Source organism: Panthera uncia, assembly GCF_023721935.1.
Source record: "Panthera uncia isolate 11264 chromosome B2 unlocalized genomic scaffold, Puncia_PCG_1.0 HiC_scaffold_25, whole genome shotgun sequence".
Taxonomy (NCBI): domain Eukaryota; kingdom Metazoa; phylum Chordata; class Mammalia; order Carnivora; family Felidae; genus Panthera; species Panthera uncia.
The window spans coordinates 2,231,613-2,253,117 of NW_026057581.1; the positions used below are offsets into that span (position 1 = coordinate 2,231,613).

Below are 21,505 nucleotides of genomic sequence, written 5' to 3' on the forward strand. Positions count from 1 at the left end.
CTTTCACACCTACCTCTTCTTTTCCCTTTTCGCTTCTCTGGCCCTCGCCAGTATATCATTAGCTCTTACTTGGTTTGTTCACTAGTTAGTGACTCTCTAGAGTCTCGCTGCTTAAAATTATCTTTCGCTTTGCTACAAAAGGAGCCCTTCTGAAATATAGGGACTTAAAGTCCTGAAGGGACCCTGATCGCCCACGGAAATACACATTTATTCCTCAGAGTTAATGTTGGTTCTGGACCAGCCTCCGTTTCCAGCTCTCCCCACAAGAGCTTCTGTTGAGTTTACACTTGAAATGCATCAAGTTACTCACCATTTCCCTTAAGCAACGACAAACTGAGTCATCCCTGGAAAATAACTTGGAATGAAGGGGAAGGAGGATAGCCTTTCAAGACAAAATGGCTCCGGCTCCAGCTAGGAAACAATCGTCGCAGGCTTGAAAACTAGAAATCTCATTCACCATCACAAAGGAGAAAAATTACTCTCGAGGGTTTCCATGAAGGTTGCAGGAGGTAAGAAATACTATCTAGCCTTGTCCCTGACACAAAGTCGATCTTGGATAATGGTGATTTCTCACTATATCTCTCCTTGCCTTTGATGTTCTCTCAGATGGGAGAGTTCATTCTATTAAATGTAATACCGAAATCATCAAGGCTAGTCGAAATATGCTTCCTAGAAAATACTCTCCTGGCTCTTTGGTTTTCTGGCTATTCTCTTACAGCCAGAAGCTATAAGTTCCGGAAGCTCTTTATTCACGATTCTATTATGCTTGTACTGCACTTACTATATTCTACATTGGATTTTAGTTATTTTAAAGAAAACCTAAAGAGGCAGATGATTAGGGAGTAACTTCTTGGTTAAGAGGATACAATAGAGTGAGGAGAAGGGAAAACTTAGAGGAATTTGGCAAAATGAAAGACATGAGACGCTTGTTGAGGTTGTACGTAAGGGGACAAGGTAGCAGGGGAAGAAGATGGTAAAGTGGGAGAAAAAAAACCCTTCACCCGACCTACTTAAAGGACATCATGGGAAACCCCTTTGGTGGGAAATCACATCATCTAATGCCTTTATTGTGCATTTACACAAAGTCGAGTATGCAATAAAAATTATTAGACATGAAATGAGGCAAGACCATATAATCAGTAATCAAGATTTAAAAAAAAAAAAAAGGCCATAGAAAGAGATCTCTAGATAACCCAGATCATGAAGTCAGTAGATGAGTATTTTAACACAACTGTGATTAGTTTGTTGAATATGGACCCACACACACACACACACTCACACAATCCTGTGAGTTTCACTAGAGACTTGAAATGCAAAAAATAGAATGTACATTCTAGAAATGAAAAGTAAAATAACTGAAAAAATTCAGCCTGAGTTTAACATCGTAACGTAGAAGCAGTGACTAGAAACAGAAGACACCCAACAACAACTGTAACACCAAGAAAAAAGTGAAAACAAATTATGAACATAACCACATACGGGTCATACACAAATGGTTTCAAATACAAATTATTAATTAGGCATGAAAAGAAGTGAAAAAGAATGAGGCAGAAGCAAAATACGAAAAGATGATTGTTTATATTTCCAATAACAAACATTAACATATTCAAAAATTTCAGAAACTCTAAGAAAGATAAACCAAAAAATAAAACTGCATAAAGTTTTTTTTTTAATTTTTTTTTAACATTTATTTATTTTTGAGACAGAGAGAGACAGAGCATGAATGGGGGAGGGGCAGAGAGAGAGGGAGACACAGAATCTGAAAAAAACTGCATAAAGTTTTATTTTCTTAGACATGCAACCGAAAGCATGATTCATAAAAGAAAAAAAATCAATAAATTGGACTTCATCAAAATTGGAAACATCTGCTTTGTGAAAGTCCCTGTTATTTGCAAGCCATATATCCGACAAAAGATTCACAACTAGAATATATAAACAACAGTTAAAACCCAACTATAGAGGGGAACCTGGGTGGCTCAGTTGGTTAAGTGTCGGACTTTGGCTCAGGTCATGATCTCGCGGTTTGTGAGTTCGAGCCTCGGGCTCTGGGCTGACAGCTCAGAGTCTGGAGGCTGCTTTGGATTTGGTGTCTCCCTCTGTCTCTCTCTGCCCCTCCCTAACCCCTCCCCTGCTTCTCTCTCTCTCTGCCCCTCCCTCCCTTGCTCTCGCCTTGTCTCTCTCACTCTCAAAAAAAAAAAAAAAAAATTCAACTATAGAAACAATTTGAAAATGAGTAAATGAGTAGAAAATATACCTGACATCTCATGAAAATATCTTCGACATCACTAAATGTTGGGGAAATGCCATGAAATCCTGTCAGATGGTAAGACAAGCAAGGGTCCTATAGTTGTGACCTGGAGCTTGGGAGCTGCCTGGGGAAACCGATGAAGGTACATTGTGCTCCCCCCCTTGGTGTTATTGGCTCATGGCAATAACTGTTATTGGCAGTAGGTACACGCCAGGAACCAGAAGCTGGATTCGTGCTCACAGTAAAAAGGCCACAACTTCAAGACCAATTGAAATTAAAATGGTCACTTGATGAAGTGTACAATAATCCATTTCATTCACTGGGTTCATCTGTCTATGCACAGGCCAAACCAAAAATATTAAGTAGGATCGAAGACAATCTTCCAAGTCTTTTTTTTTTTAAGTTTATTTATTTATTTTGAAAGAGACAATATGAATGGGGGGAGGAAGAGGGAGAGGGAGAGGGAGAGGGAGAGAGAGAGAGAGAGAGAGAGAGAGAGAGAGAATCCCAAGCAGACTCCACACTGTCAGCACAGAGCCCGATGTGGGGCTTGAACATATGAACCACGAGATCGTCACTTGAGCCGAAACCGAGTCGGACGCTTAACCAACTGAGCCCTTCAGGTGTTTCGTGGAAGTATTATTCTCTGCAGTCCTCCCAGGAAGTGGTACAGATTTGGGGTAACTATTATTTTCAGGAATCAACCATTTTCAGAACTTCCGCTTTGCCCTCCAGTCATAATGCCAATTGCTCTGCGGGTCAAAGAATCAACGTGGAGTTTGCTCAGTTGTTGAGTATGGGTGTGGTCCATACACCCAGAATCAGGGAAAATGACTACAAATTGGATTTGTGGGTCCTCTGGACCTCCATAAGGTAAGCCTGAATGAAAACAGTAAATGTCCTTTAACTGCTGCAAATCTCAACACTGAATGGTTGACTAAGTAGTCAGAGTCTCCAGGAGGGGAAAGATCAGCTCAGAGCTAAAGTTCAATAATCCCAGAAGAGAGGAATTCCTTTCCCAAGTACACAATTACTCAGATAAATGGCTGGAGGCGCCACTGGAGAAATATAGGCAAAATGTTAACAGTAAGGATCTGTGGTCTTACAGGACACTTTTTCAGGATGCTGGCACCCTCACCCGTGTTCTTCTCCATGCCAACTGTTAATTCCGTGATAAACATAACGTCCTCTGGGCCATCTCACGTTCAGGACGTGAGTGATCCAGCTGCACAAGATAAATCCATTTATATTCTAATGAACTTCTGGCAAATCAACTGCACTCACTGCAGCCCATCATTTAGCCCAAATTGTAAAAGAGCCAAACATGAAAACATTAGCAGCTGTTCAAACTCAGACATTAATTCCAAATCTGTTGGTAATTCCAGGTTGATAAAACCATCTCAATGTAACACATTCTCCCTCCCTGGTGTCACCCCCAGAAACCATTCCCACACATATTCACCGAGTTTCTGGTGACAAGGACTAAAGCCAATGCCTGCAGTTCTTGTGGTGTGAAAGCAGTTCCCTCCAAGGTTTCACTTATAATTGCGTCCCCAGGGCACACGGGGATCGGATGCTCCGCTTAAGAGTAGGGACTGACGAGAATTGTCCTCTTGCGAAGGAACTGCTTTGGTCAAGATCCGCTCAGCGACCGCTTCACTAGAGAAAAGGAGAGGCTCGCTCTGTCTTGGAAATCCCCGCGGACGTTAAGGGTTTAGATACACAGGATCGTCTAAAACCACCAAAGGTCCCTGTTCCAACCCCTGGGGTCCCATACTTTCCAAATAACGTCCAACGTTTCATCATTTACTCTGGTCGCTTCTGACAGCGAGTGCACAGGGGTTTCCGCTTCAACTCCGACAGGACGAGGACCGACTATCAATTCAGGGGCCCCCACAACCCCCTCCTCAGGTTTGATCATTTGCTAGAATGGCTCACAGAACTCAGAAAAGCAGCTAAGCTACTATTACTGGCTTAGCGTAAAAGACACAGCCCAGGAACAGCCAAGTGGAAGAAATCCAGAGGGCGAGGTCCCTGGGTGTGCCTCCTGCCTGCTGGTCCGTGTCCTCCCCAACCCAGAAGATCTCCAAACCTCGGTCATTTAGGCGTGGTTGACTAGATCACGAGCCGCTGGTGGCCAGCTCAATCTCTCCAGGCAGTCAGGACATGCAGCTGAGACTTCCGACCCCCTAATGCTGTGGCCGCTTCCTCCGGCAACCAGCACCCTTCTGGAAGCTCCTGGGCCCCACCCAGAGTCCCCACGTTAGCATAATAAACCCGGAGGTGATGGAAAGGAGTTTATTATGAATAACAAAAGACTCTTCATTCCCTTCACTCAGGAAATTCCTAGGGTTTTAGGAGTTTTTATGCCAGGAACCAGGGACTAAGATTAAATATCCATTTCTTATAGTACAATATATCACAGGGCTATGAATCTGATTTAGAATTTGATTCAGAAACCCACAGGATCATTCTCTGCAACTTATTTTTTTATATTTAGCCCGACAATGACAAGAAATAAAAGACTGGCTGAGGACAATCTTTTATTAAAAAAAAAAAAAAAAAAATCCTGGTCCTCTGATCCTGATTTGAGCTGATAATTTGAAGGCTCGAGTTTGTAGTATTATTTCTTCAAGCTCTCCCACACACTTCAAGCAGCTTTCCCCAACTCCAGGCTTCGTGCCCTTGTGCCGGCCCTGGAGATCTATAGCGACAAGCCTTGAATGCAAAGCGTCATTCCAGATACCACAGGAGGTAATTTAATGATGGGAGAGCTGGGGCAAGCTGAGGGCAAAGTACAGGTTACAGCACCGCTCCCCCCCCCCACCTCCCACCCAGGTGGGACATGTGTGATATTCCTCAGACACTCCTGGCCGCCCAATAATGAAAGAGGTTTAAGTGCTGGCCACGGTGATGTGGGAAACTAAGGCAAATGAAAAATTAACTTCCCTTACTGACTACAGCCATGGACAAGTCCTTGAAACCGGCAGAGAAAACTCCCTCTAGGAGCTCAGCTGCCTCGATGATGGCACTTTGTCGGGGACAAAAGAGAGCCTTAGCTTAACATTATCCCAACCCCCAGGATCCTGTAAGTCTACTTTAACATATAAAAATTCCTTTGGAAGCTTCCTTGATCTCAACTGCCCCAAGTATATCCTGGCAATCATACTCTAAGCTTATGGCCCCTGATACATATCTGAAGGGTCTCACGACTGAGGTTTTACTAAACGGTGATAAATGGTGTTTCTGTAGCAACAGCTAGCCCCTCAAGGTCCCGGAAAAACCTTGCTTCCAAAATTCTTTAGAGACTTACTCAATCCCTGACCCCCTCCCAACCTGAGGATATATAATGAACTACCCCATGCAGCTCTTCCTGCCCGCGGGTCCTGTCTCCGTGTTTTAATAAAATCATCTTTTTGCACCAAAGATGTCTTCAAGAATTCTTTCTTGTCCGTCAGCTCTGGACCACCCCGCCATCACCCCAAAACTTCATTACTGGTACCAGTTCCCATATCTAGAAGGCTTCCCAATTGCTAACAAAATAATTCCTCTTGGTTCGCTTAAATAAAGGAGTTCTCGGGAAGTACCGGGAATTTCACAAGCTCATGAGCGTGCTTTATGTTGAGCTTCCAGAAACAACTCCCAGAACCATGATGCAGAACTGACCCGGCAAGGGATCTGTCTGTGCTCCCTCACCCTGCCTCGCCTGAGTCAGAAAGATTCTGGGGACAGGGAACTGGTGCCAAAGCAACTAGAAAATTCTAGAATCATTTCCCTCTACTGTAATTGGAAAACTGCTCTGACTTCCAGTCCCGAGTCTGTATTATGGAGGAGCCGATCCAGGCTTGGGGAAGCCTGGAGCTTACACAATCCTGGAGGTTCACTTTAGTAAAATAAATACAGAATAATAAATAAAAAGTAGATATGATAATCAATATGTACTTAGCATTAGAAAAGAAATCACACAAATTACCTATTTCTGAAAGGAGACAAACACCCTTATCACCACTGAAGGTGGTCAGGATAAGCCATTCTAAAATGTGTCAGTTTGGCCCAAGGATTATTTTTAGCTCAAGACAAATGAGATTCAGCAGATGCACAGAGTCCTCTGCCCTCCCCTCTTCTGCCTAAAATCAGGACATAAATTTCCCTTGGTGAAGGTATCCCCTCTTGCATACCAGGAAGAGGGAGGGCTCTTATCACCTGGGACAGACGGAGCCTTGAGATGAGTCTACATAAACCAATCTTTTTATTAAAACAGCCCTTAGTTTCCATCAGTTTCCTCTATTTACTTCCTAATCACATCTCCACAGTTTATTATCCCTTGAAGCCCAAACTCCCTTTCCTTTGTTAAAATAATATATAAGCCCCTGGGTCTAGCTGCTTCCTAGAGTTTCACCTCTTTTCTGTGAACTGCTATGCACTAAAATATTAATAAAAATTGTATGCCTTTTCTCCCATTAATCTGTCTTTTGTTATTTTAATTTATATGCCCTCAATTAAAGAACATAAGAGGGTAGGGGAAAATATTTTCCTCCGTGACATCACAAAATCTAAAAAATAATATATCATTTTAAAATTAACTGCCTGATACACGTCTATGCTCTCTGTTTTATGGATGGAAACTCCTTAGTTAATTTTCCATTTTTTTAACGTAAAAGTAATTTCAGGTTGCAAGTTTCTATAGAGAGAATAGAAAGATAATTGAATCTCTGCTTTAGTGTGGCGTGGCTGATCAAATTTTACTTGTTATAAGTTAACAGAAATAGTTTAGAAGTTTCCTGTTGCCTTCACAACTCATTATCAAGAAGGCTTGTAAATCCTTACTGTTGCTTCACATTTGGGGAAAACCTGTGGTCATTTCCGTTTTTACGTGTTGTGTAAGATTTGGGGAGGGGGGAGGGATTGCAAGTTTTCTTGTGAAACAGTTAATGACATGATAGCACTTCATTAATCATTTTCTCATTGATGCTTCATGCAAATATTATAGTGACATTTTACTACTTTTCTGTTACCTTCATTGACGTTAATATTTTCTTCAGATATTAAGAATGCAAATCACTTTCAAAGATGCTCTTTGATTCACGCCTCTTTGTTAATTGGAATATTAAAAACAAATCCAAGATCCCGTTCGTATTTCTGCTCAGATTTTATCTGAAGAAAGTACAATTTCAATGATTCACGCACTCTGCTTTTTTTCCCTCAGATGTCATTAATTAACTTGCCTGACAGATCTTCTGTAATTGTTTTCTAATCAACAAATTCAATGATGACACTGGAAGATACTCTGTGTTGATGCACATCAGAGATCTATGACTTCTCACTTGTTTTTCTTGACCAGTGCGAAACACCTTTCCAGGTAGAGTTGAGTTCTATTAGCTTTTGTTGAGAGTCTTTTATGTCTCTGAAAATACGACCTTTCATCAACTGGGGTCCTGCCAGTGATCACGAGCTCGTATTCCGAGGCTTGAGCAGCTTGATCACGGCTCCTCTCCGCACACGCCGCGGGTTCTGGCATCGTCGGGCATCTTCACATCCTGCCCTGCGCCACGCGGACATCACGACACGGGTGAGGCAGGCAGCAGGGCCAGAAGCCGTCTCTACACCAGGAGGCCATTCCTATATACGGGAACGGCTATGTCCCTAAAACAACTCTCTCTCAGCCGGGTGACAGGAATTCCCTCAGTTGCATCATTACCAACTGACATGAGACTTATGGCAGAGTATGTCAGGCCAGTGGAGGCCCCGAGAGGACAGGCCTCACTCAGGCGCACGGCCCAGAGTTCTTGGTTTTGTGCGAGAAAGAATTCAAGAGCAAGCCACGTAGAGAAAGGGACAAAGATTTATTAAGTATAGAAGTAAGCAGCGATCTTTCCTCCCAGATGGGGAAGAGTACCCCCCCCCCCCCTTTGCCTCCAACAAAGAATTTTATAAGATTTCTTCAATTAGCTAAAGTATAGGGAGGGGCTTAGTCTTTAACTCCGGTTTATCACTTCAATGGGGCGGTTAGTTTTTCTATTGTCTCACAGTTGTGGAATGACCCACAAGAGCAGTTGTAAGAATGTCCAGGCTTTGTGGCTTTTACTGCCTGAGGGAGTGGGGTCTTGAGCTTTTCCCTGAGTCAGACCTGGGGACTCTTTATATGATCTGTTGACTTTTATGTTAAGGATCGGCATAAAACCAAAATGGCTTTACTTTGGTCAGCTTCTCTCCCTAGGAGAGTGGGAAAGAGAGTGTGGCCTTAACTAATTATGGATAAATTATTTTTTGGAAATTTTACAAAAACGTATGTTCATGTGTACACATTGCTGGGATCCCTCCCAGGGTCTTTAAAAAAAAATTTTTTTTTTTACTGTTTATTCATTTTTGAGAGAGAGAGAGTGAACAGGGGAGGAGAAGAGAGAGAGGGAGACAGAATCAGAAGCAGGCTCCAGGCTCTGAGCTGTCAGCACAGAGCCCGACACGGGGCTTGAACTCACAAGCCTTGAGATCATGACCTGAGCTGAAGTCAGACGCTCAACTGACTGAGCCACCCAGGTGTCCCCCTCCCAGGGTCTTTGAAGGTGCCCGTGTGTCAGTGATGGATATGATTGCGAATGATCAGTTTCATGGTAAATCCACCTCTGACGTTCCCCTGAAGCCACCCACACCAGCAAAAAATGTGCTGTTTATGACAAATTCAGCTCAAATCTGATTCAAGATTTCTGATTCCAGGCAAGACAGAATAGTTTTCAGGAGTCAAGAGCTAGAAAAGCCACAAGAAATACAACAAATCATTTGTGTAAAATATCAGAGAGCTACCGAAGGAACAAACACAAAAAATACGTGTTCGGTGTAATACTCCATGGAATAAAGGGGCACCTGGGTGGCTCAGTCAGTTAAGTGTTTGACTTTGGCTCAGGTCATGATCTCATGGTTCCCGAGTTCTAGCATCGGGTTCTGTGCGTCGGGTTCCCCATCGGGTTCCGTGCTGACTGCTCAGGGCCTGGAGCCTGCTTCGGATTCTGTGTCTCCCTCTCTCTCTGCCCCTCCCCCACGCATGCTCTGTCTCTCAAAAATAAATAAATGTTTAAAACATTAAAAAAAAAAAAAGAATACAGTGTATAATATATATAACATAAAATACGTGTTAATGGATTCTTTATGTTATCAATAAGGCTTCCAGCGGGAGGAAACCTTATCCATATACTATTTCACATTTTATAGGCTATTAGTAAAATTTCAGGGGAGTCAAAAGTTATGGGTGAATTTTTGACTGCACATGCCGGCACCCCTAACCTCCAGCATTGTTCCCCAGATCAACTGTACAATAATACATCTTCCATTAAAAAAAGAATTCAGATAGTCAGAGAATCACAAACCAAATACAGTTGTTCCAGAAGTTCTTTCCAAGCAGAAGAAGAGAGCTATGCTAATAAGTAGATTTCTAGAAAATGAGTCCTCGTGGTAAGAAGGGAGACTCATGACTGGGTAACAGAGGAAAAATAAAACAAACATGGACGAGGGTAGGACATCCCTATGAATCAGCCAGTTTCCTAACACATTCTGTTTGAACCTCTCCAAGCCCGGTTCACTATCTACATATCTGTGGAGATAATGGCTCGCTCTCATAGGGCAATAGAGATAATCACAGGATTATTGAGGAAATAATCCTTTCAAAGGACAGCAGGGCATCTGTCTGGATAATAAATTCAGCAGACTCTTCCCCATTTCAGGACGAGAGATGTGGGCATTCCTTGGTAATTTCTGTGTTTCAGGACTTGTGAAACAATTTCAGTTTATCTACACTTGATCCATTCTGCAGAATAAATATTTATTTTTATTTATATTTTCTTTAGTCCTCGCTTACTTTCTTTTAAACTGTAATTTCGTTCATTTAAATTACAACCTGTTGAAGATAAATAAGTTACAGCCTGTTAAAAAACATTGTAAAAAAAAAAAAAAATGCATGCAGTAGTACAATTTTGCCCTGACCATCCCCATCCTTACTTCTATTCTGTCCAGAAGCAATCACTGCTATTAATTTCAAAAAATGTTTCAATGTACACAAAATCTTCTTTTCTTTTCTTTTCCAGTTTTTCTTCATACCCTTCCTCCTTTTCTCTCTGTGGCTATTGTCCTCTATCTCCAGGTTATTCATGTTAATTACCTAAGAAGTAGCCTTTGCTATTATTCCAGAGAAAAACAAACATATTTTCTCGTCAACTCTCATACCAACAATACATTTAAAAAAATCATGTTCAGGGTGTTTTAAATCATTATTTTACAAAATTATGACCATGTTATGTGCATTTTTCTGCATTTTGTTTGCTCATTCAGCAATATCTCAGGAAAACGTCTCTAAACCATTTGTTAGAGCCATCATTGCTTATTCTAGATGGATGAATATTTCCCATTCTGTGACTATATTAATTATTTAGTGAGTTTACTATTGTAAAATACTCTGTATTTTTCTCCATCTCCGACCATTAAAATATTTCTACATCAAGCATTATTTTCCATTTGTCCTTATATACAATTAGATTTCTCTCTCTCTTTTTTTTTTTTTTTGGAGTTTATTTATTTATTTTGAAAGAGAGAGAACACAAGGGAGGGGCAGGGAGAGAGGGAGAGAGAATCCCAAGAAGGCTCCATGCTGTCAGCGAGGAGCCCCGATGCAGCACTTAAATTCACAAACCGTGAGATCATGACCTGAGCCCAAATCAAGAGGCAGACACTTAACTGACTGAGCCACCCAGGTGCCCCGTTAGATTTCTATGAGAGAGATTCCAAGGATGGACAGCGCAAGGTTGAGAATTTGTAGTATTTAGAGGTCATTGCCATATTTTCCCCCAGAAAGACTGTAACTCTTTGCATTTCCTCCAGTAATCTATGAGTAACCTTTTTCCTTCTTTCCCATCAGCAGTAGCCTTCAATTCTCCGTTTGCTTGCAGTCTGATGAGTATGAAGAGTTTTATCATCGCTGTTTTAATATATACTTATCTATTTGAGAATTTGGTCATATTTTCTTATATTGGTCATTTGGATTTGCTTAGTCTCTATATTGTTAATTCCTATAATTTGTCCTTTTCCTATTGAGCTATGGGGTGGATCCTCAAATTTGTTAGAAGCTTGTGTTTTTTTCCTACTTAATAGATCTGGATATTTTTTTCAGAATTATAAATATATGTTTGTCAAATCTATTCATCTGGAAAGGAAATTGACATGAGCCTGCATATTATCTTCCGGCTCTTCTCAAAAGTAAAATATATATTCTGTAAATATATATTCTGGCTAGATTAAATATTGCAATTTAAAAAAATTAAATCTTACAAGAACATCTATGCGATCTTGAGTCAAAGAAGAGCTTAGTAATTAAGCCTAGAAAATTTCAAATCCATGAAAGATAAGGGATATATTGACTCTATGTTCATTGACTCTGTGTTAATTTTTAAAACTACTTTATGTAAAATGTATTACAAAAGAAGTTAATAAAGCAGTGTTCTTAAGACAAATAGAGGTCCATTTAGAGAATTTACATGTGGAATAAAGAATTCCTTCCTGCATGCCTTTAGAGAACTCATGAAGAGTTAACAAAAGAAAAGAAATCTTAGTTCCACAGCACAACATCAAACTTTGATAACAAACTTTAGTCCCCATTGTCATTACTTCTGTCTTAGAAAAAGTTGAGGATTTTGTCCCTAGAGGAAGTTTGCTGAGCAAATCAAGAGCACAGAGATCTCCTCTCTCTCTCTTCCCATTGGGTATGCGGTTAAATACTATAAACTGTGGGGGAAGAGTTTGCAATTCAGTGTTTGAGATTTCTACCAGAGACCAAAACAAGCACCAATATTGAGAGAGGAAGTACGGCCATACTTCTATCTGTTTCTTGCAAAACCGGTTAGAAAAAAACGCTCTGAAAATACCAGTTGATGGCCTAATTCCAAACGGTGTGATGCCAGAACACCACATTCTGGTCATCTGTGATTGTGAGTCCTCATCTTCCAGCTCATTCTGAACGGAAACCTCATGACCTACATAGAGCGTAACTAAAAGAGGTTGAATGAATTTCATCGAATCAGCTACCCAGCTCAGTACCACACCTGTGAACTTGAATTCTACTTGGATTCAAGCCGCCTTGGTCACAAAAATAGATTGCTCTGTCTCCAATGCTTAAAATGGAGGTAAGTAGAATACAGATCAAAAAATTCCTAAGCTCACGGAGTATTACTTCGTAATATCCTCACACGCTTACTATGCTGTAATACTATCATATCCTTTCACACTGAGTATCATATTACTTATACTTGGTAAAATGTGAGTGTTCTAAGCACCCATTTCATGGACTGTTTACATTTCACATCTCAGCTGAGACCAAATGATGTGCTAGGAAGAATATAATTCATTCTGCTTCAGCTTCTATGAACGTTTATATAGGATGTTATTTTGAATACATTTGTAATCTCTATGGGAAATAAGAACTTTAGAGCACGTCAATCCTGGCTCTAATCTTCAGTTTGCTACTTGCTAGCTCTAAGACCTTGGGCAAGGAACATCTCTGAGCATCTAAGTTCATTTTCTGCCTGCAAAAGTAATCATTCCTAAACAGGAGAAAAATTTAGCAAACTTCTTTGTCAATTATGCTAAGCCAAACTATAATGCATTAGCTGCGTGAAAATTAATCCCGGTGTTCATCCTTACACTCCAGCAAGAAGATGGAATCTGTGTGATATTTGGAAGCCTATCTCTTAGGCATATGAGATGATTTGAGAAACCTGAAAAGTAAACAGCTTTTATGCCCGAAGGAAATACCGACCCCACCATGTTACAAAGGATAAAACTAACGTCTGAAGCAATTAACTCACTTCCCCAACTGTAGGACGACTTACTGGCAGATTGGGGAGGAAAACTCTTGTTACCTCTCTTGTCTTGATCCTCTGCCCATTCTGTAGCTCGTAGAGATGCTTCCAAGACTCTGTCAAACCTTATCTTTTTGAATGTTTGAGCTCAGATACGGGAGGAGAGAATTCCACAGTGAGATGACTAATATGAGGTCAATCAATGTACAGGTTTACAAAGAGATGATCATGCGTATTCATCTGGGCAAGTGTTCCGGACTCCGGGTTAAGGCATTCTAAGAGGATCACAGATAAAGTTTGCCAACATCCCCTCAGCAGCTTCTAAAATTCTCCTCCCATTAACTTCTGCTTCAGCTCTTTTCTGATCCCCTTGGTAGCTCGCATAATCAAAATACTTTACTTTGCTGCCCTGTTGAGTGCTTGTTACTCACAGGGAGAATAACATGAGCTTGAGATGCTGTCCATGCAGCTTCCCTCCAGACCAGGGGAATCTGCCCAGTGGCCTTTAAGGTACCAGCCACAACCACAAGCTCCTGGCCTGTGCGTCAAGAATCCGGAGCAAATCTGATATAATTGCAGAGACGCAGATAAGAACCTCCTAGGTTTTTGTCTGTCTGTTCTACTTGTTGGCAAATAGTGCGATCCTAACACTGAGAACATGAAGCGGAATTGGAATCACGGAAAGCCGCTGGGAGGAATAGTCAGCCGAGGTCAGATGGAGGTGACATTTGAGAGAAGGGGGTGTTTCTGGGGGAAATTTGGGTACAGCAGCACCAAGGAGATTGCTGCATGTGCGGGGAAAGTCTGTGAGATTGAGGTTGGGGATGTGTGGGCAGAAAACTAATGGATGGATTTCGAGACGATAAAAGCATATTACAAGTCAAATACACAGTAGCCTTGACACATAGCTACCGGGTTTCCTAAGGTGTGATCTACATTAGAGCAAAGGAGGGCAAAAGACATTTTTTAAGAATGAAGACATTCTAAAATTTTAGCAGGGATGCCATAAGACTTCATATTAACTTAAAAAAAAAAACAAGCAATAAAAAACACGGCATTAGGTGAAAATCCTGTGAGTTAAATTTACGTTCAGCTTTACGACGTGGACGGGCTAGAACAGCTCAAAGCCACGGGCAGAATTGCACTTTTGTTCTGCATCCTTCCATTTTTTGAAAGCTGGACAAGTTCATGCACAGCGCGACTTTTGTTTTCATTTAATTACCCAAGCGCTTCAGAAAGTATATACTTGCTACAAGTTGTGATATTCCGAGCCAGTTTTCTTGTTTGTTGTTGACACGCTCCCCGTACTGATTTCCTGTGGCTGAACGTCCCCTACTGCAAAAGTTTGATTCGGTTCATGAGGTTCAGCTTGGAATTGTATGTTTGCTCTTTACGGCTTCTATTGATGGGGAAAACGCTAATACCCCAGAGCTCGCTCACCGGCTCTCTCCTGTCACACACACACATACACACACACCGGCCCCTCACATCACAGTCCAAGTGTCCAAAAATAAATTTGCTGATCCAACATGAAATATATTATAGTTATATATTTTTAAATAATTCCTCCCTAAAGGAATCTACCTTTTGCTACCGTAAGGATTGACTTGAGTCTTTCTCACTAAATATCTAAACCAAGGTAATAAGACTCATTAATGGAATGTTGACATGGGACTATAGCCAAAAAAACACTGGGCATTTACAAATGACTCGCGTATTTAAATACTTTGCAGTTGAAGGATAACTAGCCAGCCAACTCTGTGTCCAGCTCTCAGCTTTCACGTTGTGCCTGTATCAGCTAATTTCATCAGAAGCACTCCTGAGACCGTGCAGTGCACTTTTATACAATTTGATTCTATGTAGTTGGAAATATGTAAAAAGCAAAGGTAAACTGAAGTTCTTTTATTTTACTCAAAAGGCCCTCACTGTACGAAATAACCCAAGAGAATAATCCCGGAAATAACATTCTTCTTTGTCTCTTTACAACGTCATTCACAAATGTTTTTCAAGAAAAATCTTTTAAACATTTTTTAACTTTTTTTTTTTTTTTTTTTTTTTTTTTAGAGAGAGTGAGAGGGTGTGGAAGAGGGGCAGAGACAGGGAGACACAGAATCCCTTTCAGCCTCCAGGCTCTGAGCTGTCAGCACAGAGCCTGACTTGGCTGGAAACTCACAAAATGTGAGACCACGACCTGAACCGAAGCCCTGAGGCTTATCCCACAGAGACACCCAGACCGCCCCTAAAGTAGAATCTTTTAGTTAAACTGGAGTTCACCATTGTTTCCCATACCTTTAGAAACAAAGTAGAATGTTTCCATGTAACCAGTAACAAACGGAACACAAGAGAACTGGCAAAGTTGACTCCTGGGAGTCAAAAGATTTCAGGCAAGAAACCCGAAAATCACATGCATGTTTACCGTCATTTCCTAATTCTAAAATACCATTAATTGCAAGACAATGGGCTTTGATTATGACAGCCAAAAACAGAAGACGCAGCACCACCATCCAAGACAGTCCTTGGAGGGGTTCCTGGGGCGCTCAGTGGGTGAAGCATCTAACTCTTGATCTCAGCCGGGGTCTTGATTTCACGGTCAGGAGTTCAAGCACCCCTCCCTCCCTCCACCTTGGGCTCCTTCACTGGGTGCGCTTACAGAAACAACAAAGAAACAAACACATAGTTTTTTGAAAATTCTAAATACATCTGAAAGTGTGTTCCACATTGAAGAAGAGGAAGAAGGAGGCACTAGCTGTAGCACTTTGTGAGGGAATATCTGTGCTCTGGGCAGCTCTGGTGGGGGGGGGGGAGAGAGGGGGAGCAAGCTCTGAAGAGCTCCCCCTCCCCCGTGCTGCTTTCTAAACTTTCCACACTAGTCACTCAGCTCATGTCTGTTTTGTGTTCTTGATGCTTTAGTATCCTTTAAAACTATTTATCTAGAACCCATACAGGGAAGAAGGATGGTAAGACTTAAAAGGAAAATCACATTGGCTACTGAAGCTGTTTGACATGAGGCAGACAACTGCATACATTTTCCTTCCCCAGACATACTGATGGAACTTCCGCAGCTTGGGTTGGGGTTGAACAGAGCCGGCCTGGAAGAAAGTCCACTGATTCACTGTGCTTCTCAGAGTCTCACGTGGATGAAATCCGAAAGGGCTACTAAAAACAAACATGAAATAATAGAATAGAAATAGAAATCTGAAAATCCAAAGCAATAATAACAACTGACATGTAATTTATCCTGACACCTGCTGTCGGCCGCATCTGGTTGCCTCGACATGATACACCTGTCTTTTTTGAGGAGGAACCAGCTGTGCCCTCAGGGGGATCAAAGTCTTCAACAAAAGGAAGGTCAATCTGAGAGTAAAAGACAGAGAGTAAATTTTATTTATTGACTGATTGATTTATTTATTTGTTTTATTCATTCATTCATTCATTCATTTATTTTTTAGAGAGAGAGAAAGCGTGAGTTGGGGGAAAGGGGCCAAGGGAGAGAGAGAGAGAAACTTAAGCAGGATTCATGCTCATCACAGAACCCGATGTGGGGCCTGATTCCACAACCCTGGGACCATGACCTGAGCCGAAATCGAGAGCCAGGCATTCAACCAACTGAACCACCCAGGTGTCCCTATGTCTATCTACTACTTCTTTTTTTAAATCGATGGGATCCTGCTCCACAAATGTTCAATAATCAACTTTTTGTCACTTAAAGATATATCTGAACATCATTTCACATCTATATCTGTGCCAATGCATCTCGATTTAGCAGATGAGAGCAAGAGAGGGGATATTTTGGGGTGGGTTAATCGTCTATAAAATACATAAAGCAAAGTTAAAATACACATTGCTAACATTTTGATGAACAAGAAAAACAATGAAAACTTTACATTCTGGTATTGCTAAAGTAGCGAAATAATCTGTTGAGATTTTTGGCAGGTAGAACGGGCTTGGTCACACCTATAGGTCACGCAGGGCTCTATGGAGCTTCTGCCCAGAGCACCTCAGGCTTCCTGTGTCACCGTCACCCTCTCCTGAACGTGGTGGCTGTGTTTGGGTGGACCAGACATGCACCAAGCAGCTGACACTAAAAGTGACACGTTACTTCGTAGCCTATGGTTACAATGACCCCTGTGTCTCAGGCTGATGTTTTGGGAGTTAAGGAGGAAATGGGAAGGTGACTTTTCAATGGACAGAACCATTTGTCATTGGCAACCCAAGGAAGTTTGGGCAAATCATACGGAATTCCTCTCTGAGCACCTCGGAGACCTTGAGTCGTGAAAGCTCCCTTCATCCGCACTGTTTCTGGGGCCGGTGTTGAGACAGTCGTGTGCAGCTATGTCTCACATCGAGACAACCTAGACAAGCATTCTTATCTTCACTGGAGACACGAAGAGACTGAAGATCAGAGGATGAGAAGCATTCCCAGGGTAATGTGACTAATTGGACAAGGTATGATCCCACCACACCTGTTGGACTTCAAGTTCCTCATTATTAAAAACTCCTATACGAATTCTGACCTTCTAAAAGTAAAAGGATATAATTCCTTAAATTGAGTCTGATAAGTTGCTAGGTAGGGTCTATTTTTTTTTTTTTTTTCAGGGTAGGAGGGGTGAGATTTAAACAATTTTGACTACTTTGTACTAACAGGGAATGTCGTGGCATTAAGGAGAAATTAGAATACATTCCAGTGGCAGAAACTATGCCAACTTCTACCTAATAGTAGGTACCTAGGCAGAAAGAACTGAGAATAATGAACTTGCAAACTGATAAAAGGTCGAAGGATAAACTCTGCAAACGTGGAAACTGATGATATGCTATAAAAAGTCTTGAAATTCATTCTGCTAATAGGTTGTTACAAGTATAGAAACACTTTTGAAATACTTGGAAAGATATTTATATTTTTATCAATACTTTTTCACATTATGGATACTATCGGTCTGTAACGTAGGCAGATTATTAGCAAAGTAATTATGACCAATCGACAGCAAATAAGTGTGTAATTATTACCTTCATGACTGTTTCTATTGCAGGGAACCAAGAGCTGAACCACCGATCATGAAGGGGGTAAACGCGAGCGCCCCCCAGGAGTTCATCCTCTTGGGTTTCTCAGATCGACCATGGCTGGAGCTCCCGCTCTTTGTGGTGTTCCTGGTTTCCTATGTCTTGACTATCTTTGGCAATCTGGCGATAATTGCCGTGTCTCATCTGGACCCCAAACTCCACACCCCCATGTACTTTTTTCTTACCAATCTGTCACTCCTGGACCTTTGCTACACCACAAGTACAGTTCCACAAATGCTGGTCAACATATGCAGCACCAGGAAAGTAATTGGTTACGGCGGCTGTGTGGCCCAGCTTTTCATTTTCCTGGCCTTGGGTTCCACTGAATGCCTTCTCCTGGCCGTCATGTCTTTTGATAGGTTTGTCGCTATTTGTCGGCCTCTCCATTACTCAGTCATCATGCACCAGAGGATGTGCCTCCAGCTGGCGGCCGCCTCCTGGATTAGCGGCTTTGGCAACTCAGTGTTGCAGTCGACCTTGACCCTTCAGCTGCCGCTCTGTGGCCGTAAAGAAGTGGATCACTTCTTCTGTGAAGTCCCTGCTCTGCTCAAGTTGTCCTGTGTGGACACGACAGCAAACGAGGCTGAACTGTTCTTTATCAGTGTGCTATTTCTTTTACTACCCCTGACCCTCATCCTTGTGTCGTATGCTTTTATTGCCCGAGCAGTGTTGAGAATCCAGTCGGCCGAAGGCCGGAGAAAGGCATTTGGGACATGTGGCTCCCATCTAATTGTGGTGTCACTCTTCTATGGCACTGCTATCTCCATGTACCTGCAACCACCATCCCCCAACTCCAAGGACCGGGGCAAGATGGTGTCCCTCTTCTACGGGATCATCGCACCCATGCTGAACCCCCTTATATACACACTTAGGAATAAAGATGTAAAGGGAGCATTTAAGAGGGTGATTGTGTGGGTCTTCTTAATCAAGAAATAGGAATGCCCGAATGATAAGCCTTCCTGGATTGTTCTCAATGCGGGGCTTGAACTCATGACGCCGAGATCATGACCCGAGCTGAGATCAAGAGTCAGATGCTTAACCAACTGAGCCACCCGGGTGCCCCTCAAATGGTAGGCCTTCTTAAAGACTTGAGGTTTATGTATTTTAATAATTTAATTGTCTCTAAATTGCTTTATTCTCACTACTCTTAGAACTATTATGGTGCTCTCCCTCAAATACAATGTATTTGTATTTGCATAGAAAATTGCATTTATGTTGTACTTTCTATATATATATTCACTGTACAAGTCCCACTAACTGGTCTGTTATGATCCCCTAAAATAGCATAACCTTAAAATATTTAACACCCTAAGCTTGATACCCCTGGTTTGTATGCTTGGGGAAGAATTAGACTTCTGTGAGACTAGAATAAAAGCTTAGTAAACAAAACATCTTTATACACATGCAAATACCTTCATACACACTCAGCTCCCACACTCAACCCACACTCAGCCCGAATACACCCACCCACACTCAACCCATGCTTCACAGGAAATTTAACAGAAGTCCATAAAACCATTCAAAGCCCCCTCCTCTTAACTGCAGATATAAGGTTCATAGCCCCAGCTTAAATTATTAACACTCTTCCCACATCAACATAATCCTAAAGTGCACAATGAAATTCCTTCCAGTTTTACTGCGCCTTCCATTCCCCCGCTTCTACACTCCCTCCTTCTGAAGTGTCCTACTCTATTCTGTCAACTGTAGCTACATTTTACACCTGAAGCAAATGTTTTTTGATGAAAAGTTTTTTCACGATCATCCTACTATCTATATGATCTTTCTCTTTTTAAACCCGAAGGCACTTATAGACTACATCATGAAAATAAAAATAGCACAGCATGTAATAACATTCATGACTTATTTGATGCATTTTTCCTCAAGCAAGAAGCAAAGCTTATGAATTCCATGTTAGTTCCCTTGAGGTGGCTGTAATCTGTGCTAATTCCATATGGCCCTCAGAGATCATCACAGTGCTGAGGAAAATGCTTGGACCCTGTGAGGTGGTTATTTGGTTATAATACAGCGTGACAATCTCATGATTGTCATACTGTCGTCATTTGAACTGCTTCCTCACTATCCTTCTTTTCCAATTTTTTTCTTCCACTAAGTATACCATACAAAGAGAAAAGACAACCAAGAAACACAATTAGCACATTTCTTAAGAGCTCCCAATAACAGCATCCATCTCTGTCTCCGTGTCATTCCAACACAACACAATGGTTCTTCCAGCTTCCATAGGTATCAGCACCCCCTGGAGGGCTTTAAAATCCCCCTGGTGGGGGGACACACCCAGCTGCCAGATTTTCTAAGGTCTGGGGGAGAGCTGGGCCTGGAAATTTGCATGTCTAATGATTGCCTAGGTAAGGACTACCAGGGGACCGCACCTTAGAGACTGCTGGGCTAATATCTAAAGTGAAGATGTTTTGCTGAGTTCCTATCTTTTATCTCCATCAGTGAGAACTATAATTAAAAGGGAAAATGGAAGCAAAACACTAAGAGAATAGATCGAAGTATGAGAAGACATTCCCCAGTGAAACGCATTCATATTTTGAAGTCCAAATAAATAATATACTGGACTACCAGAGATTAATTTTGATATGATCCCAAAGTCAGTGTCAGTAACCTTTAAGAATGATCAGGAAATAGCAGTGAAACCAGGGATGGAAATTGAGGTATTTCACATTTTTAAAACTGAGCCAGTAATTGATTCAATACGTGATATAATGGTTTTAAAGTGATTTATAACAAAATTCTACAAATATTTTACTATCAGTTTGTGATTATTTTAAAAGTATATATTATATATTAAATACATATTAATATAAATATATGATAAATATATGACATGTTAATAAAAGTATATGCTATATAAATAATTATTAATATTATTACTTATTAATGTATGGTATACTTATTTTGATTATTTAATATATTATCTTATGTAGTATATTATTTTTAATGTAATATACTATTCAATGTATTTAGTATATTTTTTAATGTATTTAGTGTATGACTTCAAATATATATTATAAATAAGTAGAATCCATTCTGGATTTATTTAGCATAGCAAATACTAGACTACCTGTATCTATTGTTAGGGAATGTTAGATGTGTGTCACGGATCTCGATTTCTGAGTAGAATGTGCACACTTCCCATAGTATTGCATAATATGGAGCAGTGATGACCAAGGTGGTAAAGCAATTCTATCTGCTCTTGTCTGTGGGATGACCGGGTTGTCTGTGGGGTGACGGGACTGTCCTTGGAGTGACGGGATCGTCCGTGAGGTGACCGGCTTGTCCGTGGGGTGACCGGATCGTCCGTGGGGTGACGGGATCGTCCGTGGGGTGACGGGATCGT

General features: G+C 41.3%; 2 protein-coding genes across 2 annotated transcripts in view; one reads left to right on the forward strand and one right to left on the reverse strand.

The window, feature by feature from the left end:
* Positions 1 to 5,252: 5,252 nt before the first annotated feature.
* LOC125939373 (uncharacterized) overlaps positions 5,253 to 21,505 on the reverse strand; it is a 561,003-nt gene continuing 544,750 nt past the window's right edge. The window contains exon 2 of the mRNA XM_049654811.1: positions 5,253 to 5,444. The gene's annotated coding sequence lies outside the window, so the exon portion shown is untranslated. The remainder of the gene's footprint in view (positions 5,445 to 21,505) is intronic.
* Positions 18,139 to 19,105, forward strand: LOC125939337 (olfactory receptor 2B2). The gene has a single exon (XM_049654764.1). The coding sequence runs from the start codon at positions 18,139 to 18,141 to the stop codon at positions 19,078 to 19,080; it is 942 nt and encodes a 313-aa protein (XP_049510721.1). The 3' UTR covers positions 19,081 to 19,105.